General features: G+C 28.8%; 1 protein-coding gene across 3 annotated transcripts in view; it reads right to left on the reverse strand.

The window, feature by feature from the left end:
- The window catches only part of LOC145260605 (L-asparaginase 1-like), a 113,317-nt gene that overhangs the window by 1,064 nt on the left and 88,814 nt on the right, over positions 1–23,439 (reverse strand). For 2 of the 3 annotated variants that reach the window (XM_080118901.1, XM_080118899.1), the window contains 4 exons: positions 18,506–18,601; positions 13,308–13,558; positions 11,455–11,554; positions 128–7,075 (listed from right to left, as the gene is read on the reverse strand). In XM_080118901.1, coding sequence (XP_079975027.1) covers positions 6,941–7,075; positions 11,455–11,554; positions 13,308–13,558; positions 18,506–18,601 — 582 coding nt within the window. In that variant the 3' untranslated portion in view covers positions 128–6,940. Of the gene's footprint in view, positions 1–127; positions 7,076–11,454; positions 11,555–13,307; positions 13,559–18,505; positions 18,602–23,439 lie in introns of those variants that run through there. The other variant, XR_013864339.1, reaches the window with a different exon arrangement.

Below are 23,439 nucleotides of genomic sequence, written 5' to 3' on the forward strand. Positions count from 1 at the left end.
AGATGAGAAAATAAAAAAAATGAATGTAAAATAGAAATGAAACGATAAGAAAATAAAAAAATGCAAATAAAAATAAAAATTAAAGACAAGAAATAAAGAAGTAAATAAAATTGAAAAGATAAGAAAAAATAGTTCCGACTTGTAAATCGTTTATTTCCATAACAAAAAATGAAATGTTATCAACAAAAATTGGTAAAAAAAAAAATTAATCACAAAACTTAAAAATGTAATAAATTCTCAAATGAAGAATTTATTGAGAATAAAAAGAGTTTTATTATCAAAGTTTCCCAAATAATTATTTTTAACTTGACAAATTTTGAATATGAAAAAAATCATTTGTTAAAACTGTTATGGTCACAAACCAAACAGAAATTTAACAATATTAAAAATGAAACTTTTTTTCATGATTTTTTTTTATTTAAAGTTTTCATGAAACTCTTTTTTATACTCTCATTAAAATTGTTGAGCTGAATAATAAAGAAACTCTTAGAATTGGATTAATCTCATTTTTTAATAAAAAAACAATATTAGTAATTACGTAAAAATGTTCAACCGATTTAAATGAAAATGGAATATAAACTGTGTTCTTGCAAATAATGGCAGTTGTAGAAAAAAAAGAAAATTTACTCAATTAAATGCATTAAAGAATGTTGGAAACTTTTTTATTTTTCTTTATATTTTGGTCAAACAAAATAGCGCACTTCTCTGAATTGACTATTACTGTAAAATTCTTAATGGATAGCAAAATATGAGTTTATTAATATATACACATATTAGTGATGGGACGATTTCAATATTTTCCTAGATTCCAATTCAATTACCAATCCTTACTAAATTCCAGATTTCGATACAATTACCAACTCTGATTCTTTATAAATCTCCAAATATTTAACTATATACTTGTTACTTTTCCTCCGATTACCGTAAAAACACATGTTAAATGTGCGGATATATTTTCAAGCGTGTGAATACACTTGTGGGGAATGCTCTATAGATTTTAGTTTTAGTGAGAGTTTAAAATCAATAAATATTTATTTAGCATTACTACCAGTAGTGGAAGATTTTGCTTCAAACAAAATCAAATAAAAAGGACAATTAAAAGAATCGTTTTTGGCATCGGAAAATCAGCTAAGTTTTTTTCCATCCGATATCCCCAAAAGTTCTGTTTTTTCTGATTCCCAATTACAATTCGGATTAATCGTCTCAACACTAATATATATATATATATATATATATATATATATATATATATATGATAGACTGTACATATTTAATATATATTATATACTGCATATATAATGATAATATATTATATATAAATATATTAAAAAAAGGTTTTGTAGTTTGCTTGAAACATAGTGTCTAGTGTCTAGAAAGTCTGATTATTAAAGGCAATAACAATGAAATATCAGGTTGAAAGCACTGATAAAATTATATGAAGCAAAGGTCAAAACAACTATATTGATTAATTCGATCATTTTCAATTAAATAGTTATTAACATATTGCATCAAATCAAACAGTATGATGCCGGATTATTTTGTATTTCAATGTAAAACCTCATTCTTAAGAAAGTTCAAAATATTTCCTTAATCCCAGAATAAAGCCTATACTATAAACCACAAGTTAGAAGTGCTATGATCTATATTTATAGCAATTTAGCAGAAAATTATATATATATATATATATATATATATATATATATATATATATATATATATATATATATATATATATATATATAATGCATCTTTTAATATTTTGAGTATCTATGTAATGTGTTGGTGATCTTCAACATATTTAAATGTACGATATGAAAATTAAGTATAAACATTTTTTATACTTAATTCTTTTTATATTAACAATTACAAGATCTTCATACAAGACAATTTCTTTGACAATTTCTCAACATTTTGTCATTATTACTCATGTTTTCTTGAAGCTTTAAAGTTTTCTTTAGCATTTTTGAAAATAATTTTGGATAGTTTGAACTTAAGATTGAACTATTTGACAAATTCAATTAAAAATCGCACAATTTCAAATTAGATCATGAAAAAGGTGTAGAATTTCTATTGTGTATAGAAGCATGCTATGTTATAACAATAACCATTGCATGTCTAATGACCCTTACTTTGTGATTTTTTACGTTTGCATGCATAAAGAGTGACATTCCCATATTTAACGAATTCAAGCAATTTGTTCAATTTTATGAGCTGGTCTGTTGAGTTAGAAAAATTTCCTAGTTTTAAATATGTTTATTAGGAAATACATAATAAATCGTATTTTGGATTAGTTGGCTTATTCATGGTATTTGAATTATCTCCCTTTAGTAGAATGACTGTTTGCAAGCAGATTAGATTGTTCTAGCAGTCAATATTTGTTAATTGAATGATCTCCCATTTGTAGATTACCTGTTTGGAGTTTCTACAACTAGATAACCCTGACTGGCAGTCAATTTGCATACGAGGTAGTGCCATTAATATCTGTAAAGAATTTGTATTATATGAGCTGCAATAGAAAGAACTGACAAGTCAGATAACTCTTCTCATCTTTGTTGTCATTCTCACAATGTTTGGCGAATGTAACCTTAGATCATCTTCAAGTAAATCTGGTCAAACTCGGGAATCTTTATGGCGTACTCAAGAATTTAAATGGAATTTTAAACACTGAATTCTTTATTTATTATTGGAATTCTTTTGAGATGAGTAATTTATATATTTTACTTGTTTGCAGACTATTATCCTCATCTTTTTTATAGTTGTTGTTTAACAAGGGCCCATGGCACAGTGGATAGAGACGTTGAATCTCTACAGTTCCAGGTGAGTATTGTCTGAAGATAGTGGTTTCAATTTTACCCAGAACCGGCCAGAGGATTAGTTGGCCAAAACTTGGTGAGACAACAAAAACTATGGAAGGCAGTAATTACTGAAGATACAGTTGAAGATTCAGCATTTCTATCCAGTTGTGGTTAACAGCCTGATGAAGGCCAGAGGAAAAGTTGGCTGAAATGTCGTTAAAAAAAAACTATAAAAAAGATGAGAATAATAGTCCACAAATAATAATGATAAAAAAAAAATGAATTCTTTATTTAATTAACAGGGGTGAATTGTTCTTATTTTGTCAGCCATCATTGGTAGAAGTCTTAAATAATTCTTGATTATAATATTAATATTGTCTGTACTGAGGCTTGGACCATTAACTCCCAGAAAATTATTTCTTACTTTTCTGTTGTGTCACAAGTTGAAGTTCTAAGTAATAATTAGTTCTGAGCGATTGTTTTCTGGAAGTTGAAGATTCAAGCCTCAGTGCAACCAATACTAAAATTATAATGAAGAATTACTTAAAACTTCATGGATGATAGAACGAGAAGAATCTATTCTCATAGATTAAGAAAAGAGTTTGGTTTAAATTACCGTAAAAGTTTCTCAGTTTAATAAGATTTACCTGAAGAAGGTCTGAGGTTACATCAGCCGAAACGTTGTGAGAATAACACTCAAGATGAGCACAGTACTCCAACAAAGCTAAATAATTTAAAATACATGCAATTTCTTTTTAGCTGTACTTTTAATGGATGGCATGTCTCACCTTTGTCAATTTTTCCGCACTTACAAAGAATGTTGGCATGTAGACTCTATTTAGTCAAGATGTTTTTGTAGAGTTGAAAGTTTAGAGTTGGAGGAATGTTTAGCATTGCAAGAGAGTCACGGGTGCATGTGCTCATATTTTTAGAGAGCTAAGGGGAGATAACTCCTGCCTTCTTCCAGTTAGTTCAAGGGGCATAGTCGTCACCTCTACAGAAAGTAGCATGAAATATATTGTCATTAGTGATGGGACGATTCCAATATTTTTATCGATTCCAATACAATTACCGATTCTGTTCTAAATTGGCAATTCTGATATAATTACCAATTCTGTTCTAAATTGGCAATTCTGATACAATTACCAATTCTGTTCTAAATTGGAAATTCTGATATAATTACCAATTCTGTTTTAAATTGGCAATTCTGATACACTTACCAATTCTGTTCTAAATTGGAAATTCTGATATAATTACAAATTCTGTTCTAAATTGACAATTCTGATATAATTACCAATTCTGTTCTAAATTGGCAATTCTGATATAATTACCAATTCTGTTCTAAATTGGCAATTCTGATGTAATTACCGATTCTTTTCTAAATTGGCAATTCTGATATAATTACCAATTCTGTTCTAAATTGGCAATTCTGATATAATTACCAATTCTGTTCTAAATTGGCAATTCTGATGTAATTACCGATTCTTTTCTAAATTGGCAATTCTGATATAATTACCAATTCTGTTCTAAATTGGCAATTCTGATATAATTACCAATTCTGTTCTAAATTGGCAATTCTGATATAATTACCGATTCTTTTCTAAATTGGCAATTCTGATATAATTACCGATTCTTTTCTAAATTGGCAATTCTGATATAATTACCAATTCTGTTCTAAATTGGCAATTCTGATATAATTACCAATTCTGTTTTAAATTCCTGATTCTGATACAATTACTAATTCCAATGTTATTTTGAATATTTACTCAAGGAGAAATCTTGAGCACCCGATGACAGTATCTAGTCGGCATTCAAATTGTCTCATATATGGTAGACAAACTGTTGTGGGTGTTTGATCCAGATTTCTTGAAATTAATGCCATATTCTCTGGATAGTTATTTTGGTCGAAGGTTATCTCCTCTTGATATTGATATTGATGTGATTGCACATTGCTTTGCTCCATGTTGTCAGCAATGGACAATTCCTTTCTTTACTTCATATGGATGGTGAGAGTTGAAATTGAGATACTCGTATTATCCAGTGAAAGTTGATTTCCAACGTATAGACGATCTGAACCTCTGATCAGTGTGAGTTATCAACACGTCTAGGAAGAAAAACTTATGTTCCTTTTCCATGGTGAACTGCGATAGATGGACGGATGTAGTTCACATGGTCAGCGATGCTTGAACATCTTCTTGGGAGGCTAGAATATGAAGACATCATCTGATATCACAACCATATTGATGATTTCAGTGATGTGGATGCTGATGCCATTTCCTTGAAACATTCGAAGTATACATTTACCAGCATTTATGAAACTCATTTCTTTGTATTTTCTTATATATTTTTTTGCACTCAAAAATACACATTGCTGTTTATTATAGAGATTTTTTTGTTTTGCTTATTTGCCAATGCTTTGCTCTTTCCTTTTTGTTTCTACCTCGCATTTAACAAATATTGTTCTTTAATTTAGAAAAGCTTTATTAAAGCTTTTCTAAGAATTTCGACAACTAAATAGTTGTGAAATAAACCTGCTGAGCAAAGCCATTGAATGTTGTCTTTTCTGACCTCCATTTTGTAACAAATCATTGCTGACCATCATATTTCATTCTACACATAGTTGTTACAAGAAAACTGAATTTGCATTAGTTATTTATGTAGGCGAAGCAGGGGATATATTCTTTCTAAAATAAAGATAGCACTTAACGGTTGACTGAAATAAAAATATTTTTAAGTGGAACATGATTTCCTAACAAATTATTTCAGTCAGTTGTAAAATTTCACTTGAAGATATTTTCTTAGTCTACTTGTACAAATAGATAATTAAAAAAATAAATAATGGAATCATTGTGTACATGAGTCGGGTGTGGGGAGATTGGCAGGGGTGCAATAGTTAAGTTATCAAATTTTGTATTGTTAGTTAAGACATTTCTAATGTCGGACGATTGTAGGTTTTTATCATGGAATGTTAGGTTTTGTTTTATGACGCTATTGTTTGCTAAATGGTAGGTTAGTCATCAAGAGAGTGTTGTTGTTGTGTGGCCTATGTATGCATTGTAAGAGTTTTTAGAATGGGTTCAGAGACATTCTTTGAAGGGGCAAATAAATTCATGCACTACATTAGTTTGGTTTAGTGTGGTGTTAGTATTGTTTTTAATTATTAGATTAGAAGTGTTAAATTTAGTATATTTTATTATTAGTTTAATCTTTTTGTTCTGGTCAATAGGTCTAAGGTTTGTTATTTTTTCATCTGTTTTGTAGTTAATGTGTAGTTGGTTTTTATAGTATACTTTGATGGCGTCATTTTTGTTAGGGTCTATGTTTTTATTATGGATTGAATTGAAATAGTTTTATGTGTTTATCAACGATTTTATTGGGAAAATTATTGTTTATTAGGATTTGTTTTATGTTTGTTAGTTTGTGTATATACACGTAAATATGCATTGTTTTTTATTATAATTTAATTGAACTATCCTATTTGATTGGACTATCCTATTTAATTGAACTATCCTATTTGATTGGACTATCCTATTTAATTGGACTATTCTATTTGGTTGTAACTATTTAATCAAACTATCCTATTTGACTTAACTATCTTATTTGGTTGAATGTTTTTGATTGAACTATACTATTCGATTAAACTATGCACGAAAACGAAACTAACAGTTTATAAATATGCTTAAATGGACAAAAACAATTGTTTAAATTTTGACTAAAACTAACCTGAATAATATGTAAAATTCTCAAATATATTTCCATTTGAATGTTCCATTCTTAACAACATATTTCATTTGAACAACGTTGTATTGAAAGTATATGAAATGATAAAAAAGTAAAAAACAGTCAAAAGTTAAATGATGTCAGCAATATCTGTCTATGAAATGTTTGAATGCAAAATGCGATAAACGCCATTTTCAAAATTGCTAAACTAACACTACGAAAACATTTCAACAAGCAACAAGATCTCAAAATCATGTTTCACATAATGCGATGATATCAACATAATCTTTTCTTTGCTATAAACCAAAAACAAGCATTTAGTCAATGTTTTAAATTGATGTGTTCATCTTTACATTGTTTAATTTTTCAATTTAAACAAATTGGATTTATTGCATTTTGCATTCATATTCTTCCCATATTCGAATTTAATTTAACAAATGTAAAAGATTATTTTCTTTTGCGTAATCTCTGGGAGTTTTGCCACTTTGGTCACTGGCATCGGGATTCGCACCATTATTTAAGAGGTATTTTATAGATTTTTCTCTTTTAGACGCCATTGCCTTTAAAAGAAGAAAGAAAGAAAAAATTAATTGAAGAGACTTTTAATACATTTAAACAATAGGAATTATAAAGAATGTTAATTTATTTACAGCAGAATGAATAAAAAAATTTGTTAAAGTTTGGTTCTTAGATTAATGCACACGTGAAATATAACAGTTCAAAATAAAATAACAAAACACACATACACACACTCTTTCTAACCATCGTCTCTCTCTCTCTCTCGCTCTCTCTATCTCTATCCATCCTATCTCTCTCTGCCCATCGTCTCTCTTTCTCTCTCCACCCATTCTCTCTCTCTCTATCCATTCCATCTCCTCTTTCTCTCTCTATTCTCTTTCTCTCTCTAACAATCTTCTCTTTCTCCCCATACTTTCTCTTTCTCTCTCTCTAAACCCATCTTCTCTCTCTCTCTCTCTCTCTCTCTCTCTCTCTCTCTATATATATATATATATATATATATATATATATATATATATATATATATATATATATATATACACTTGTGCCCGATATTATTCATACCCCTCGGATCTTTGAGATTTCTATAAGAATATTGCTCAAACCATAAGGTAGACAATATTAAAGGGATTTCAAACAATAAATCAAGCATAAGCATTTAATTTAAACTCAACAAATAAATAAATTATGCAAGTTTGAAACATTATACAAAGAAAAACAATAATGGCACTAGTTCAAAATTATTCATACCTCTCTTACTAATAGTCAATAGCATGCCCTTTATTCTTAATAACTGTCTGTAACCGTTTTGGATATTTATCAACAAGGTTTTTACAAGCATCAACACTGATTTTTGACCATTCTTCAATGCAGTAGTTCTCCAAATCCCTCAAATTTCTAGGTTTCCGCTTTTTAACCTCAGTTTTCAATATGTGCCAGAGGTTTTCGATAGGGTTCAGGTCGGGACTCTGGCTAGGCCATTTCAAAACATTAATTTGATTATCCTCAAACCATTTCTTGACTATTTTGGCATTATCCTGTTGAAGGACCCAGTTTGGTCCTAAATGGAGCTTCTCCGCATCCTGTCTAATGTTTTTCTGGAGTATCTCCAAATATTGCTCCTTCTTCATGGTTCCATCTATCTTGACCAAACTACCTGGACCACTAGCCGAAAAGGAGCCCCAAAACATTAGGCTACCACCACCATGTTTCACCGTGGGTATGGTGTTCTTTGGGTTGTAAGCTTCCCCTTTCTTCCTCCAAACGTAAGAAGCATCCATATGGCCAAACAATTCAATTTTTGTTTCGTCAGTCCACAAAATACTTGAGAAAACGGACTCTGGAGAATCCACATGGGTCCTAACAAACTTTAGACGTGCTGCAAGGTGTTTTCCGGTGTGCAATGGAGTCCTTCTTGGTCTTCTTCCTTTCAGACCATTTTCATGCAGAGTCCTTTGCAATGTTTGCCTTGATATTTTTATGCCAGAAGACTCCAGATTTTCTAAAATGTCCTTAGTAGTGGTGGTTGGATTTGCATTAACACTTCTTACAATATTCCTGGTGGCTCTAGCAGACAGTTCCCTTTTCCTTCCTCTACCAATCAAGTTGTTTGTTGTGTGGTGGCTCTGGAATTTTTTGATGATGCTCTGTACTGTTGCTGTAGGGACCTCAAATTTCTTGGAAATTGACTTGTAACCTAAACCATCCTTATGTGAATTCACAATTTTAGTCCTAAGATCATTACTAAGCTCTTTTTTCTTCCCCATTCTAATAATTTTTATTCTTTTATTAGTTTTCAGTTGATATCATTTTAATTTCTGAAAAATGAAAAAAACGAAATGAAATTAATCAAAGGTTGTATAAAAGCATTCAAAATAAGAATCAAACAGGAAACAAACAGTCAGAAACTCGATTAATACTGAAAAAATAAGGGGGTATGATTATTTTTGAACATTGCAAATTTTATAAATAGCTGTATATTTCTTTTATTACAAGTATCCCGAGATTTTAAAATGACGAAAATGATCAGAAGAGGTTTATTAAGAATATGTATCAATATGGACGTAAACAATAAATTCTTACAAAGTTACACCTAATAAACTCAATTTTCAAGGGGGGGGTATGAATAATATCGGGCACAAGTGTATATATATACTAACATTTCAGCCCGGCGTTGCTCGGGTGTTTGGAGGTGTACGCTAAGCAAAAAAAACAACAAAATAACAAAAACAAAAAAAACAACAAAACAAAACGAAAACGGTCAATTTTTTAAAATTTGACCCCTATTATAACACCTTAATATTTATTGTTTTGGGCTCAAATCGATTTATTAAGTTAGATCCATGTCCAAGGAAAAAATTTCAAGTGTTTACCCAAAATTCTCGGAGGAGTTTGGTAGAGTTCTCAAAAGTCAAATCGTTGAACTTTGACCCCTTAACAACCAAATTTCTGGCCGAAAATCGATCACATAAATTTTCCCAAATCTCAGTCCCCTGTATATTACATTTCGAGTCTGTAGACTGAAAATTAACAGAGTTATTGCAAAGGAAAATGTACACAGACAGACAGACAGACAGACAGACACACAGACACACACACAGACACGTTATATTTCTCACTCCTTTATGAGGACAAGTTAATTATGGCTAGCTCAGCACGTTTTGATGAATTGAAACAATAACAAAAAAACTTCAATCCTCTCAGTTCTTCCATAAAATAATTCGAGATTTAGATTTTTTTTTTTATTTTAATCTTAACTCTTGGAGATATTTTATTTCATTTTATTTCATTTTATTTTATTTTATTTTATTTCAATCATTGATTTGGTTTAGTTGTTTTCTTTTACAGCATATCCTTTTCACTTGTTTCATGCCGAATCCAATCATTTTGGTAAAAAAAAAAAAAAACTTTTATGCTTTAAATTCTTTATATCTTCAAAAATTTATTCATGTGTTTGATTTGATTGTTTTGTAGCACAAAATTGTTATTTTTGTTCTTGGCTTTGCAGAACATGATTGAGTTTTCTAAAGGGAAAGGAAAAGAAAAAAACAAAAGCAATAACATCAATGGTTAATGCAGGAGACCAATATCTTCAGACATCCTGATCTGGTAGCATTAGATTAATCATTAAAGATTTGTTTTATTTTTATTTTAATCACATGAACATTTAAGCTGTTTTTTTTTTAAAAGTTATTAAACCTTGCAGATACAAATTATTACTGTGTTAAATTTTTTATTGAAATTTTATTACGGAAATAGCTTTAGACAAGACATGGAGGCACTTGATGTAAGAAGCTAAAATATACTACTTCAAGGTCAAAAACTAGCCCATGATAAGTGTTAAAGGAATAGATTCTAATACAGAAAACAGCAATTCTTTCCCCTTTACCAGAAACATTGTTTATGGCACATGAGGATGAAGAAATGAAATAAGGGAGAGTTATAAAGACTGTTAATTTTATTTACAGTAGAATAATTATCGGAAATAAACCTAAGATCCACTTTAAACTCTCCTAATTTCAATCATTTACTAAGCCTTGTGAATTCAGAATTTCTTCCTTCAAAAATGACAAAAATGAATTTATGGACTGCTATCCACATCTTCATAGTTGTTTTTTCACCATGTTTCGGCTAACTCATCCTCTGGCCTTCTTCAGGTGATTAACTGTGACGGGATAGGAATTCTCAGTCTTGTAATTGTATCCGCAGTAATTACTGCCTTCTATAGTTGTTGCTGTCTCACCATGTTTTGGCCCACTAATCCTCTGACCTGCCTTGGTTAGGATTGAAACCGCTATTTTCAGACAATACTCACTGGGAACCATACAGACTTAACCCCTCTAACCACTGTGCCACGGGCCCCAAAGGGTGATCAAGCTTGGATTCTTTGATCTTATATATCCAAGTTTTCGTTCTTATCTGGTCTTCCATTGTTGGGTCCATACGAAATGGTATTATACATTTTTTTTTTTTTTACTGAGATCCTTTTAGATGAGTAATTTGTGTATTTATTTATCTTTTTGTGGACTGTTATCCTCATTTTCATAGTTGTTGCTGCAGTGTCTGAAGATAGCGGTTTCAATCCTACCCAAAGGATTAGTTGGCCAAAAACGAGGTGAGATGACAACAACTGTGGAAGACAGTAATTACTGAGGATACAAAACTCAGCATTCCTATTCTGTCAGAGGATGCGTTGGCCAAAACGTGGTGAAACAACAAAACTATGAAGACAAGGATAATAGTTTGTAAATAAACAAATAAATAAATACACAAATTACTTATCTCAAAGGGTTCCCCCCCAAAAAATGGACTTCTGTACAAATTTGAGTTGGTTTTTGATTTTTTTCTTCAAAAATTTTAGTCGACATAAAAATAAAAATAACAATTCGACATAACAAATTTCCCAAATCTCAACACTTACCACATGTAAGGCAGTTCGTTTATCGTAATCTCCATAATTGAAATCAGCTCCAGCAATTTTCCATGATTGCAGGGCGTCGACATCATCAAGACCTGCCGCACTGTAAAATACAAAAAAGTATAAATTCAACAAATATTTTCATACGCACAAATATTACGCATGCAATATCTCAGGAAACTTGTTGTCAATCGTACAAAATTTTTACCCAATATTTTATAACAAAACCTTAAAAATATGCATCAATTTTAACATTTGAAATAAAAACATTAATTTCTTTGATCTACAGATTTTAAATTTAATTCATCAAAATTTATAACTCCCTTTCATAGTCTGTCATACCTATATATTTGGAGACGTCTTTCTATTTTATTTATAAAATAATTATCCACGAACGCATGTTTTTGCATGTACAGCTATTCAGCACAACTGAATTTTTGCAAGATGCACTGAAGTATCATAGAATGATTATTATCAAAAAAGAAATTATATATTTAACTACAAGAATGCACATCCAAAGGACGGGTAAAATTACTTCTGCAAATAGAACAGTTTTGCTTTCAGAGATTAAAATCAAGATATTATATTTTTGATCAAAATTCATTACATAATTTTGACTCTGGAATTAATTGCTGTTGCTGGTCACTACTTGTGAAGGTTGCTGCTAATCTTTCATTCAGTCGTTCCTTGAGAAATCTGTTCCTGGATTATTGGATCGCTTCATTCAGTCATTCTAATCATTTCATCTGTCAATGTGCTAGTTCAGTGACCGTGCAGGATCAAGGCTCTCTCTTTTTTTTTTTTACTATTATTTTAACTCAAACAAGGCACAGTGTCACTTAAACGTAAGGGCTAATATTTGGAACCAAATAAACAGGGACACTATGTAGGGAGTTGAGCAGCGAGACGTCTGTTCACATTACGCTTGAACTTCTGTACAACCGTTGAGCACAACCTGGATTTTTCTCTTGTCTAAAACGGATTTGATTATATTAAGTGTTTGACCAGTAATACTGTATGATTTAATTTTCATGAGAAGACCTTCATGTCAGACCCTTCCCTAGCCTCCCTTGCCTTATCTAGTATGTGCCATATATATTCAGAGATTATAGTTAGGTTATCTGCAGTAGAACGAGCTTACCTAAATTCATACTGTCGGTTGCAAAGTAGTATCTATGAGGTGGGGGGGGGGACTAATGCTTGATTGATTAAAGACCCAAAGATTTTGTGAAGAAAAGAAGGAGGCTAATGAGGTGATAATTGAGTGGATCAGTTCTTTCACTAGAATTCTTAAAAACTGGTACAACAGAAGCAATTTTCCAGCAGTCAGGGAAGCATGATTTGATAAGGCATTTGTTGAAGAGTTTGGAGAGAACTGGGGAGACAACCTCAGCAGAGCATTTTTTAAAAGTATAGCAAAGATAAGATCAGGTTCACATGCCTTGAAAATGTCTTGTTTTTTTTCATGACATCATGAACATGAGAAAGAGTGATTTTCAGATCATCGTGTGTGACTTCTGTCCACCAAAGAAAATTTGCAAGGAAATGGTTTGTTGGATCGAAATTGGAGTTGGAGATGTACCACTGAGCAAGATGTACCACTTCTTGGTTACTATGCAAACAACCTCATGTTTAAATATTTAAATGTATTTTATATAGAAATCAAGTGTTAGCTGAAGGTGTGTGTGTGTGGGGTGGGCTTAATTTCTGAGAACTTTGACTGAAGTAAAATAAAACAAAACAGAGTATTTAATAGTAGAGTATCAAAGTTAGAGATGAGAAAAAGTCTCAAAATTTGTAGGTTAGTTTCATCTAGCCGGGAATTTGCTAGGAGATTATTAAAGCAAAAATCTTACCAGCATAATTCTGTTGCTATCCTTACAGTGTTGCGGATGTGAATGGTGGCCCCAGTGCGGATGAGTAACGGAATAACATCAAATTTGTTTCCATAAATTGCATCCATCAGCGGAGTGTTGTTGCTGCTGTCCCTCTGATGAACGCTGCCACCTTCTTGGAGGATATATTTAACAACAGATACTAAACCTTCCCGACATGCAACGTGGAGTGGAGTTCGACCATCTTGGTTTGCGGACGATAAGTCACCACCCTGCAATAGACAGTAGTGTGTCAAGTCATGTACTCATATGTTTGTTTTCACAAATTTTTCGAAACTATCGGATCAAATATTTAACGGAAATTGAGCCACATTTTGACGCTGTATAAATAGTGCCAAATGGTCGTGAAAAAAAATTAAATGTTAAATTAAAAAAAGTTAAAAAAATAATTTGGATTATTTGAATTATTCGGCTAACTGTTCTCATGTTTCAGCCGATGTAACTCAGACCTTCTTCAAGTACATCTTGTTGAATTCAGGATCTGTACAGAAAGTTTGAACAAAACCCTTTATTTAATCTACAGGGATAGCTTGCTATTGTTTCGTCATCGATGACTGGGTAAGGTCTTAAGTAATTCCTAATTGTATTTTTCGTAGAAACACACACACACACACACACACACACACACACACACACACACACACACACACACACAATAATAATAACTCGTGGGACCTATGGAAATTCCACAGGGAACTCATTCATATGTAATATATTGATGTTGGCATTCTGTAAATGTTCAATGTAAATAGAGATGCTCTGATATTATTGTAGCTCTTTTGTTAAAACTGCAAAAGTATTTATCTAAGCTGACAGGGACGCCCAACATAGCCTGGTCGCAAAGTATGCTTAAATATGATATTTTAATTCTTGCAGATTTCATATATATTATTATAGAGTTAATGTTCTATCGATTTTTATATATTATAAAGTTGCGATTTCAAAAAATTAAAAAATATATCTATATAAGTAAGGTTCATCAGTTTGAATCGAAACCAAATCCCAAATTTATGAATACATATATACAACTTGAGTACCTTCAGCTATAATTGAAAACAAAAGCGAAACTTCTTGATAAATTAGTTATTAAAAAAAATAGATTACTAAGATGCCATCAGCTAAAATCGAAACTGAAACCAAGACTTATGAAGAATTCTTGATAAAATCATTTAAAAAAAAAGATTATTGGAGTGCTATTAACTATAATTGAAACTGAAACCAATGTAATGTAATTGACTTAAGGGAGCGTTTTGCTCCCCATTTGGGAGCTGAAGAAGACCGCATAACTATGCTATGATTACTTTCATAGGTCCCGGCAAAGACCTAAAGTAGAAGATATAAATATATACTTTATTTCATTGTCAAACGAATATATATATTGCATTATTATTTTGAAATCAGATGTATATTGTTATTCGAAATTGATGAGAGGAAATGTTAAAACGATAGCGTTGACATCGTCTGCCGAGTCAGTGCCAGAGGTTTTGAATGACGAGGTTTGACCCTTGAGGTCATGGGAATGGATATCATATTTTTGTCCCAAACTGTAGAGCTGACTGGTGTGGCTGAATTGCCCACCGCAAAAGTTGAGTTTTCCCCGTATGCGTGGTGTGATCCGATTGGCTTCTGGGATCATCTCCCCCACACCTGACCTTACTATATAGTGCTAGTGTTGCACGAAATTAGTCAGTTTCTAGCCAGAGTTTGTGCGTGAAACTCGAAGTAACAATACCGCTCCCTGAGACGTGACCACTCCCAGCAAAATTAGATGGTCATGTAGGAAGAGTTCATGTCTATAGACAGAGATGAAAAGTTAGATGGTCATATGGGAAGAGAAATGAGTTCATGTCTATGGACAGGCATGAAAAGTTAGATGGTCATTTAGGAAGAGAAATAAGTTTATATCTATAGGCAAAGATGAAAAGTTAGATGGTCATAGGGTAAGAGAAATGAGTTCAAATCTAGGGACGGAGATGAAAAGTTAGATGGTCATATACGAAAAGAAATGAGTTCATGTCTATGGACAGAGATAAAAAGTTAGATGGTTATATGTGAAGAGAAATGAGTTCATGTCTATGGACGGAGATGAAAAGTTATATGGTTATATGGGAAGAGTAATGTGTTCATGTCTATGGGCAGAGATGAAAAGTTAGATGGTTATATGGGAAGAGAAATACGTTCATGTCTATGGACGGAGATGAAAAGTTAGATGGTCATATAGGAAGAAAAATGAGTTCATGTCTACGGACAGAGATGAAAAGTTAGATAGTCATATGGGAAGAGAAATGAGTTCATGTCCATGGACAGAGATGAAAAGTTAGATGGTCATTTAGGAAGAGAAATGAGTTCATGTCTTTGGACAGAGATGAAAAGTTAGATGGTCATATGGGAAGAGAAATGAGTGCTGCAGTTGAAACGATAAAATTGTCACCCTAAAAAAGACGACATGATTCCATCTTATAGTTGGCCATTTGTGTACAAATACTAAGAGTGATAAATTCTTCTATCATGTCTGAAAGTGACACAATGTTTAACGAACGAGATCGGAGATGTGCAGCTGTACAACTTATGCTCTTTACTGATCCAAGTTATAACAACAGGTCCATTGTCAGCATCCCTAAAATGTATCCCTAGATTGCCACGAATACCAAGGATGTGCCCAGGGTAATGGAAACAAATTTTCCGGCCACGATTATGATCTGGTGGTTGTTTTCTAGTGAAGGCCACATCACGCCACTTCACATCTTCTAAGCCGATGAACCTGGATTGGCTGAAGAGTGTGGTGATCCCCTGGTGCAATCAGGTGGCTGCTATTAAACCATGAGTGTGGCAGCAGAACTTAACGCCAAACCACAAGTCCAAAGAGACCCAGGCTTGACTTCAGGAGTGCTACAACTTTGTACCCTTCTCTCACTGGTCCCCTTCCTACCCGCCCTGGATCTGTTGACTACTTTGTTTGGTCATACATTGAGAACATCACCAATATGACCTCCCATAACACCAAAGCCAACCTGATCACCACCATTTGCTGAGTATTTGCCGAGCTTCTGCCAGTGCTTGTGGAAAAAGCATGCTTCCAGTAATGGGCCCATATCAAGACGTTGATTGGTTGAAGTTGCCTACATTGAATAGATGTGACCTCTACTACATAATCAAATTACCTGAATTGATTTTTTCAATAAAAGTTTTTAAATAAAGTTGTAGTGTTGTTTTGTTTAGGGTGACACTTTTATTGTTCCACCCTTTAGTCTGGCGATAACCATGTTGGATTTTTTGTCTCCTCATCAATACAGGGCGAAAGGCCCAGGCTGATCTTGTTGCACCCCAAGAGAGAAACGTGTTGTCTGTAGCAAGAGCTAGAAATGGAGTTGTTGTCAATACAGTGTGCTGACTAAGAAAGAGCCAGTTGCCGTTCAGATAACCTTTATATAAACTTTGTCATATGCTCTGCTCAACAGAGAGATGAAATCTGATTAGGCAATCCTGAAGAACTTGATTGCTAGAATCTCACTGCTGATGCAATTCTCTATCTATATAAGAGCCAGGTACGTCAAAAGATGGAGTACTGTTGCCACATCTGGGCAGGAGCTGCTAGAAAGGACTTATCCTGCCTTGATAGAGTTCAATATAGACTTCATAGCCTTGTGGGGGATGTCCTTTTCTCTTCCCTGCAACCTCTTTCTCACAGAAGAGATGTTGCGAGTTTGTCTCTGCTTTATCATTATTTTCATGGCAGGTGCTCGGCTGAGCTCCATTCTATGGTCCTCCCTCGCCAAACTTTCACAAGAAACACCTGTCTAGCAGAAAACACTATCACTAGTTTCCCCCACTCTTTATCTGTGCCTAAACCTAAGCGTAGATTCCATGAGCAAAGCTTCTTTCTTAGAACTGCACGCCTATGGAATTGTCTTCCGTTTTTCTGCTTTCCAGCTGACTACAATATGGTTGTCTTCAAGTCTAACATAAACAAATTCTTGATGAGCCGTTCCATATAAGTTAACAAATTTACTGAATATCCATTACTAACGGTAACTATATTGTCCAATTTCTACTGTACACTATTTAATCCTTAGCCTCTTGACCTTGATAAGTGGTGATGCCTATGCAAAAAAAAAAAAAAATTAATCAACACAAAATTTACAAACCAAAGGTCTTCAAAATCTCAAACTGCAAAATGTCGCTGCTGCTACTACAGAACAATTCAAAATTGTATCTTTGTGCCGTTTGTTCTCTACGATATACCAAGTATTTCAAAATGCTATGTTGTATTATTGATTTTAAAATAGGACAATAAAATTACAAATAAATAACACCAAATATTATTTTTTTATGAACTGTTTAAAAAAAGTTATGAAAATTAGACATTCATATATCTCTTCTAAAGGTCTTTCCTCTGTACTATATATACAGTATTTCAAAATAATCTGTTGTATTATTAATTTGAATGGTAGTAAGCCGTTTTGATGCTAACATAGGATGATAAATGAAAAACTTTTGAACTTCTTCATTTAGATTACATCTTTCCATATCAACACACTAAACCTTTTCTATATTTGGATGAGTACAAACATGATTCCAATACTGGTGCATTAACTGTTTCTTCTTTTTTATGTATTAACAAGTTACCGCTTATCAAGGTCTGTAGGCCATTCAAGGATGAGGCCGAATGATTTTGTCAAGAGTACAGTGGAAATTGGTAGCAGTGGGTGAGACTGGTCTAAATTAGATCATTTAAGAGGATGATTCAACAAGAATTTGTTAACATTGGACTTGAAAACGACCATGATGTCGAGCACCTACCATAAAAATAAAAATAGAGTAGAGAAACATGAGCAATGTCATTTCTGTTAGAAAGAGACTGTAGAGACATCACTTGCTAGATTTCAAAGTCGGTTTTGTATTCTGTCAAGGTAGGAATCGGTGCTGTGAGCAGCACCGATTCAAATGTGGACACAGTACTCCATCCGATGACGTATTTGACTTTTATCTTACTTGTAAAAAATAATTGTGTTATTTCGTTCATTTAATGTTATATTTCTACATTATTGTGTTCAATTCTGATATATGATGAATAAGTTTTGAAAAAAAATAATAGCGCAAGTTTAGAAATTCAAAATGAAATTTAATCAAATATGGAATAGTTAAATATAGATGATTACCATTTTTTTCAACTTTTCCAATGTTTCTATGTCACCAAGTTTGGCAGCGTCACACATCAAGTTTGGAAAAATAATATCCCGAAGTTTGGTAATTTCCTGGAATAAATATATAAGCATTAAATAAATATATAAAAATTAAATAAATATAAAAGATTAAATGAATATATAACATAAAATGAATATATAAAAATTAAATAAATATATAAATATTAAATAAATATATAAATATTTAAAAAATGTATAAACATTAAATAATATATAAGCATTAAATAATAATATAAAAATTAAATAATATTATAAATATTAAAGAATTAATTTCCTGTAATAAATATATAAGCATTAAATAAATATATAAAAATTAAAATAAACATATAAAATTAAATAAATATATGAACATTAAATAAATATATTACATTAAACAAATATATAAAAATTAAATAAATATATAAAATTAAATAAATATATAAAAATTAAATAAATATATAAAATTAAATAAATATATAACATTAAATAAATATATAAAATTAAATAAATATATGAACATAAAATAAATATATAACATTAAACAAATATATAAAAATTAAATAAATATATAATCATTAAATAAATATATAAAATTAAATGAGTATATAAAATTAAATAAATATATAAAAACTAAATAAATATATAACATTGAATAAATATATAAAAATTAAATAAATATATAAAAATTAAATAAATATATAAAAATTAAATAAATATATAAAAATTAAATAAATATATAAAAATTAATTAAATATATAACATTGAATAAATATATAAAAATTAAATAAATATATAAAAATTAAATAAATATATAAAAATTAAATAAATATATAAAAATTAAATAAATATATAAAAATTAAATAAATATATAAAAATTAAATAAATATATAAAAACTAAATAAATATATAAAAATTCATTAAATATATAACATTGAATAAATATATAAAAATAAAATAAATATATAAAAATTAAATAAATATATAAAAATTAAAAAAATATATAAAAATTAAATAAATATATAAAAATTAAATAAATATATAAAAATTAAATAAATATATAAAAATTAAATAAATATATAAAAACTAAATAAATATATAAAAATTAATTAAATATATAACATTGAATAAATATATAAAAATAAAATAAATATATAAAAATTAAATAAATATATAAAAATTAAATAAATATATAACGTTAATAAATATATAAACATTAAATAAATATGTAAGCATTAAATAAATATATAAAATTTAAATATACATATAAAAATTAAATAAATATATAAAAATTTAATTAATATATAAACATTAAATAAATGTATAAGTATTAAATAAATGCATAAACATTAAATAACTGTATAAGCATTAAATAAATATATAAACATTAAATAAATATATAAAAATTAAATACGTATATAAATATTAAATAAATATATAAACATTAAGTGAATATATAAAAATTAAATAAATATATAAACATTAAATAGATATATAAAAATTAGATAAATATATAACAATAAATCAATATATAAAAATTAAATACATATATAAATATTAAATAAATATATAAGCATTAAATAAATATATAAAAGTTAAATAAATATATAAAAATTAAATAAATATATAAACATGAATAGATATATAAAAATTAAATAAATATATAAATATTAAATAAATATATAAACATTAAATAAATATATAAAAATTAAATAAATATATAAACATTAAATAGATATATAAAAATTAAATAAATATATAACAATAAATTAATATATAAAAATTAAATAAATATATAAATATTAAATAAATATATAAGCATTAAATAAATATATAAAAATTAAATAAATATATAAAAATTAAATAAGTATATAAACATTAAATAGATATATAAAAATTAAATAAATATATAACAATAAATTAATATATAAAAATTAAATAAATACATAAATATTTAATAAATATATAAACATTAAATAGATATAAACATAAAATAAATATATACATTAAATCAATATTTAAAAATTAATAAATATAAAAAAAATTATATAAATATATAAGCATTTTATATGTGAATTCATATGAAATAAATAAATAAATATATATACATTAAATAAATATATAACATTAAATAAATATATATACATTAAATAAATATATATACATTAAATAAATATATAACATTAAATAAATATATAACATTAAATAAATATATATACATTAAATAAATATATATACATTAAATAAATATATATAAAAATTAAATAAATATATAAAAATTAAATAAATATATATACATTAAATAAATATATATATATATTAAATAAATATATATACATTAAATATATAACATTAAATAAATATATATACATTAAATAAATATATAACATTAAATAAATATATATACATTAAATAAATGTATAAGCATTTAATATGTGAATTCATATGAAATAAATAAATAAATATATATACATTAAATAAATATATAACATTAAATACATATATATACATTAAATAAATATATATACATTAAATAAATATATAACATTAAATAAATATATAACATTAAATAAATATATATACATTAAATAAATATATATAAAAATTAAATAAATATATAAAAATGAAATAAATATATATACATTAAATAAATATATATATATATATATTAAATAAATATATATACATTAAATATATAACATTAAATAAATATATATACATTAAATAAATATATATGCATTAAATAAATATATAACATTAAATAAATATATAACATTAAATAAATATATATACATTAAATAAATATATAACATTAAATAAATATATATACATTAAATAAATATATATACATTAAATAAATATATAAGCATTTAATATGTGAATTCATATGAAATAACGGCAAACTGGAAAACATTTCGGTGGGGCTTCAGATTATTTTTCTCATCTTGAGTGTTATTTTCACAACTTTTCGTTTCTGACCTTCTGCAAGTGTATCTTATCAAGCTCAGAAATCTGTACAAGATTTCAAATGGAACCCTTTATTTAACCCACGGGGGTAGCATGCTCTCATTCAAAATTCCATAAAGATTCTTGAACTCCACAGAAAGATTCCAGAATTCAACAAGATACGCATGAAAAATGTCAGAAATTACATCGGTCAAAACATTGTGAAAATAGCACTCAAGGTGAAAACAGTAGTCGGATTAATCCAAACTAAGTTTATTGCTTATAGCCTGAGGGGTTCTGATTGGGAAATGTTGACAGGGCAATTTTTAATAGGCCAGAGTACTCCTTCTTTAGAAGCACTGGATGGATTTCCACTCCCCCTTCTGACTTTGTGTTACATCTTCCTGTGATGGGAATGAAGTAAATACTGCAATTTGTGGCAGCTATGGCCCCAGAATCATGATGTGTACTTCTGTTATATGATTTTGCTAACCCACTTTTTGTTAATTATACCGTGTTTGTTTATCTATTATTAGCTTGTAAGGCTACAACAATCAATGAGTGCGATATCTACGAATGGTCTGTTTGATTTTCACGTGTGAATTCTATAAAAGATTTTCATTTATTCAATTTTTGTTGTCATAAATTAATTTCAGTTTTGATTTACATTTTTTATGATGCATTAATAAATTAGTGTTAAAAAAAGGAGATAATATCGATTGCAATAATTGTTGCAATATATTTGAGTTTAATAAAATGGGAGAAGAATTAAATAGAAAGATAAAATCTATAATAAAAAATATTCATTAAATTATAATTTTTAAGCAAGAACATTAGAAAAATTATCTTTTAATTATTTCATAAAAAATGAAAACAAAAATAAAAATAAAAAAACTGGAATTATACCAAGCATGGAAAAAATTCAAGATGTTTTAAGTAAATAAAATTGTAAGTAAATAAAAAATGAAAACAAAATTTAAAAAAAAAACTGGAATTATACCAAACATGGCAAGAATTCAAGATGTTTTAAGTAAATAAAATTGTAAGTAAATAAAAAATGAAAACAAAAATTAAAAATAAAACTGGAATTATACCAAGCATGGCAAAAATTCAAGATGTTTTAAGTAAATAAAAAATGAAAACATGAAAATGCGATTGTTATAAAATATTCAATAAAATTTAAATCATTGTTTAAATTTTATTGAATATTTTATAACAATCTAAATATATAAAATCAAAAACTAAAATTAACAAAAAATATAAGTAGAATAAAAACAAATAACAAAGGAACTACTCTACTAACATCTATATATTTACATCTCCAACATGAAAAGTCTTTAAAAAACAAGTGCAAATCCAACATCTCAACTCACGTAACTGTTTCATATATTGATGACAACAGATAGAAAAATTGTTATAAATTATAAATTTTGATTTGATCAATTATATTTGTTTGTTTTTTTGCGAGACAAACACATTGTGGAATTCATTTTGCCTGCATTTTTAGTCGTCAGGAGCCTTTTCAGAGTTTAGTTCCAAAACAAATCAGATCAAGTGTGTAGAATTTCTGTAAAAAATCGTGTATGAAACGGTTAATGTGGACCCCTACTGCCACGTCTCCTTAGGAGTCTGCATTCAAACTTTTTAGAGCTTGAAATTCATTTATTTGGCATCAAATGTTTTATTGCATATCAAGCCTTTTGGGGATTATTTAATGGAGGATCCAGCAATTTTGGAAAAGAGGTTTTATGATTCAAGTTCTTTATAACTTTAAATATCATAGGATTTGATTTGATTGTTTTGGTTTACGGCATATCAACCCTTTTACATGTTATTTAAATCTGAATCAAATAATGTTAGAAAAAGTTTTAATGTTTAAAGTTCTTTATATCTTCAAATATTTATTCATGGTGTTTGGTTTGATTGTTTTGTTTTGCAGCGTATCAACCCTTTTCGGTTTATTTATT

This window comes from Euprymna scolopes, chromosome 36, assembly GCF_053919585.1.
Source record: "Euprymna scolopes isolate OS-2025 chromosome 36, ASM5391958v1, whole genome shotgun sequence".
Lineage (NCBI taxonomy): Eukaryota > Metazoa > Mollusca > Cephalopoda > Sepiida > Sepiolidae > Euprymna > Euprymna scolopes.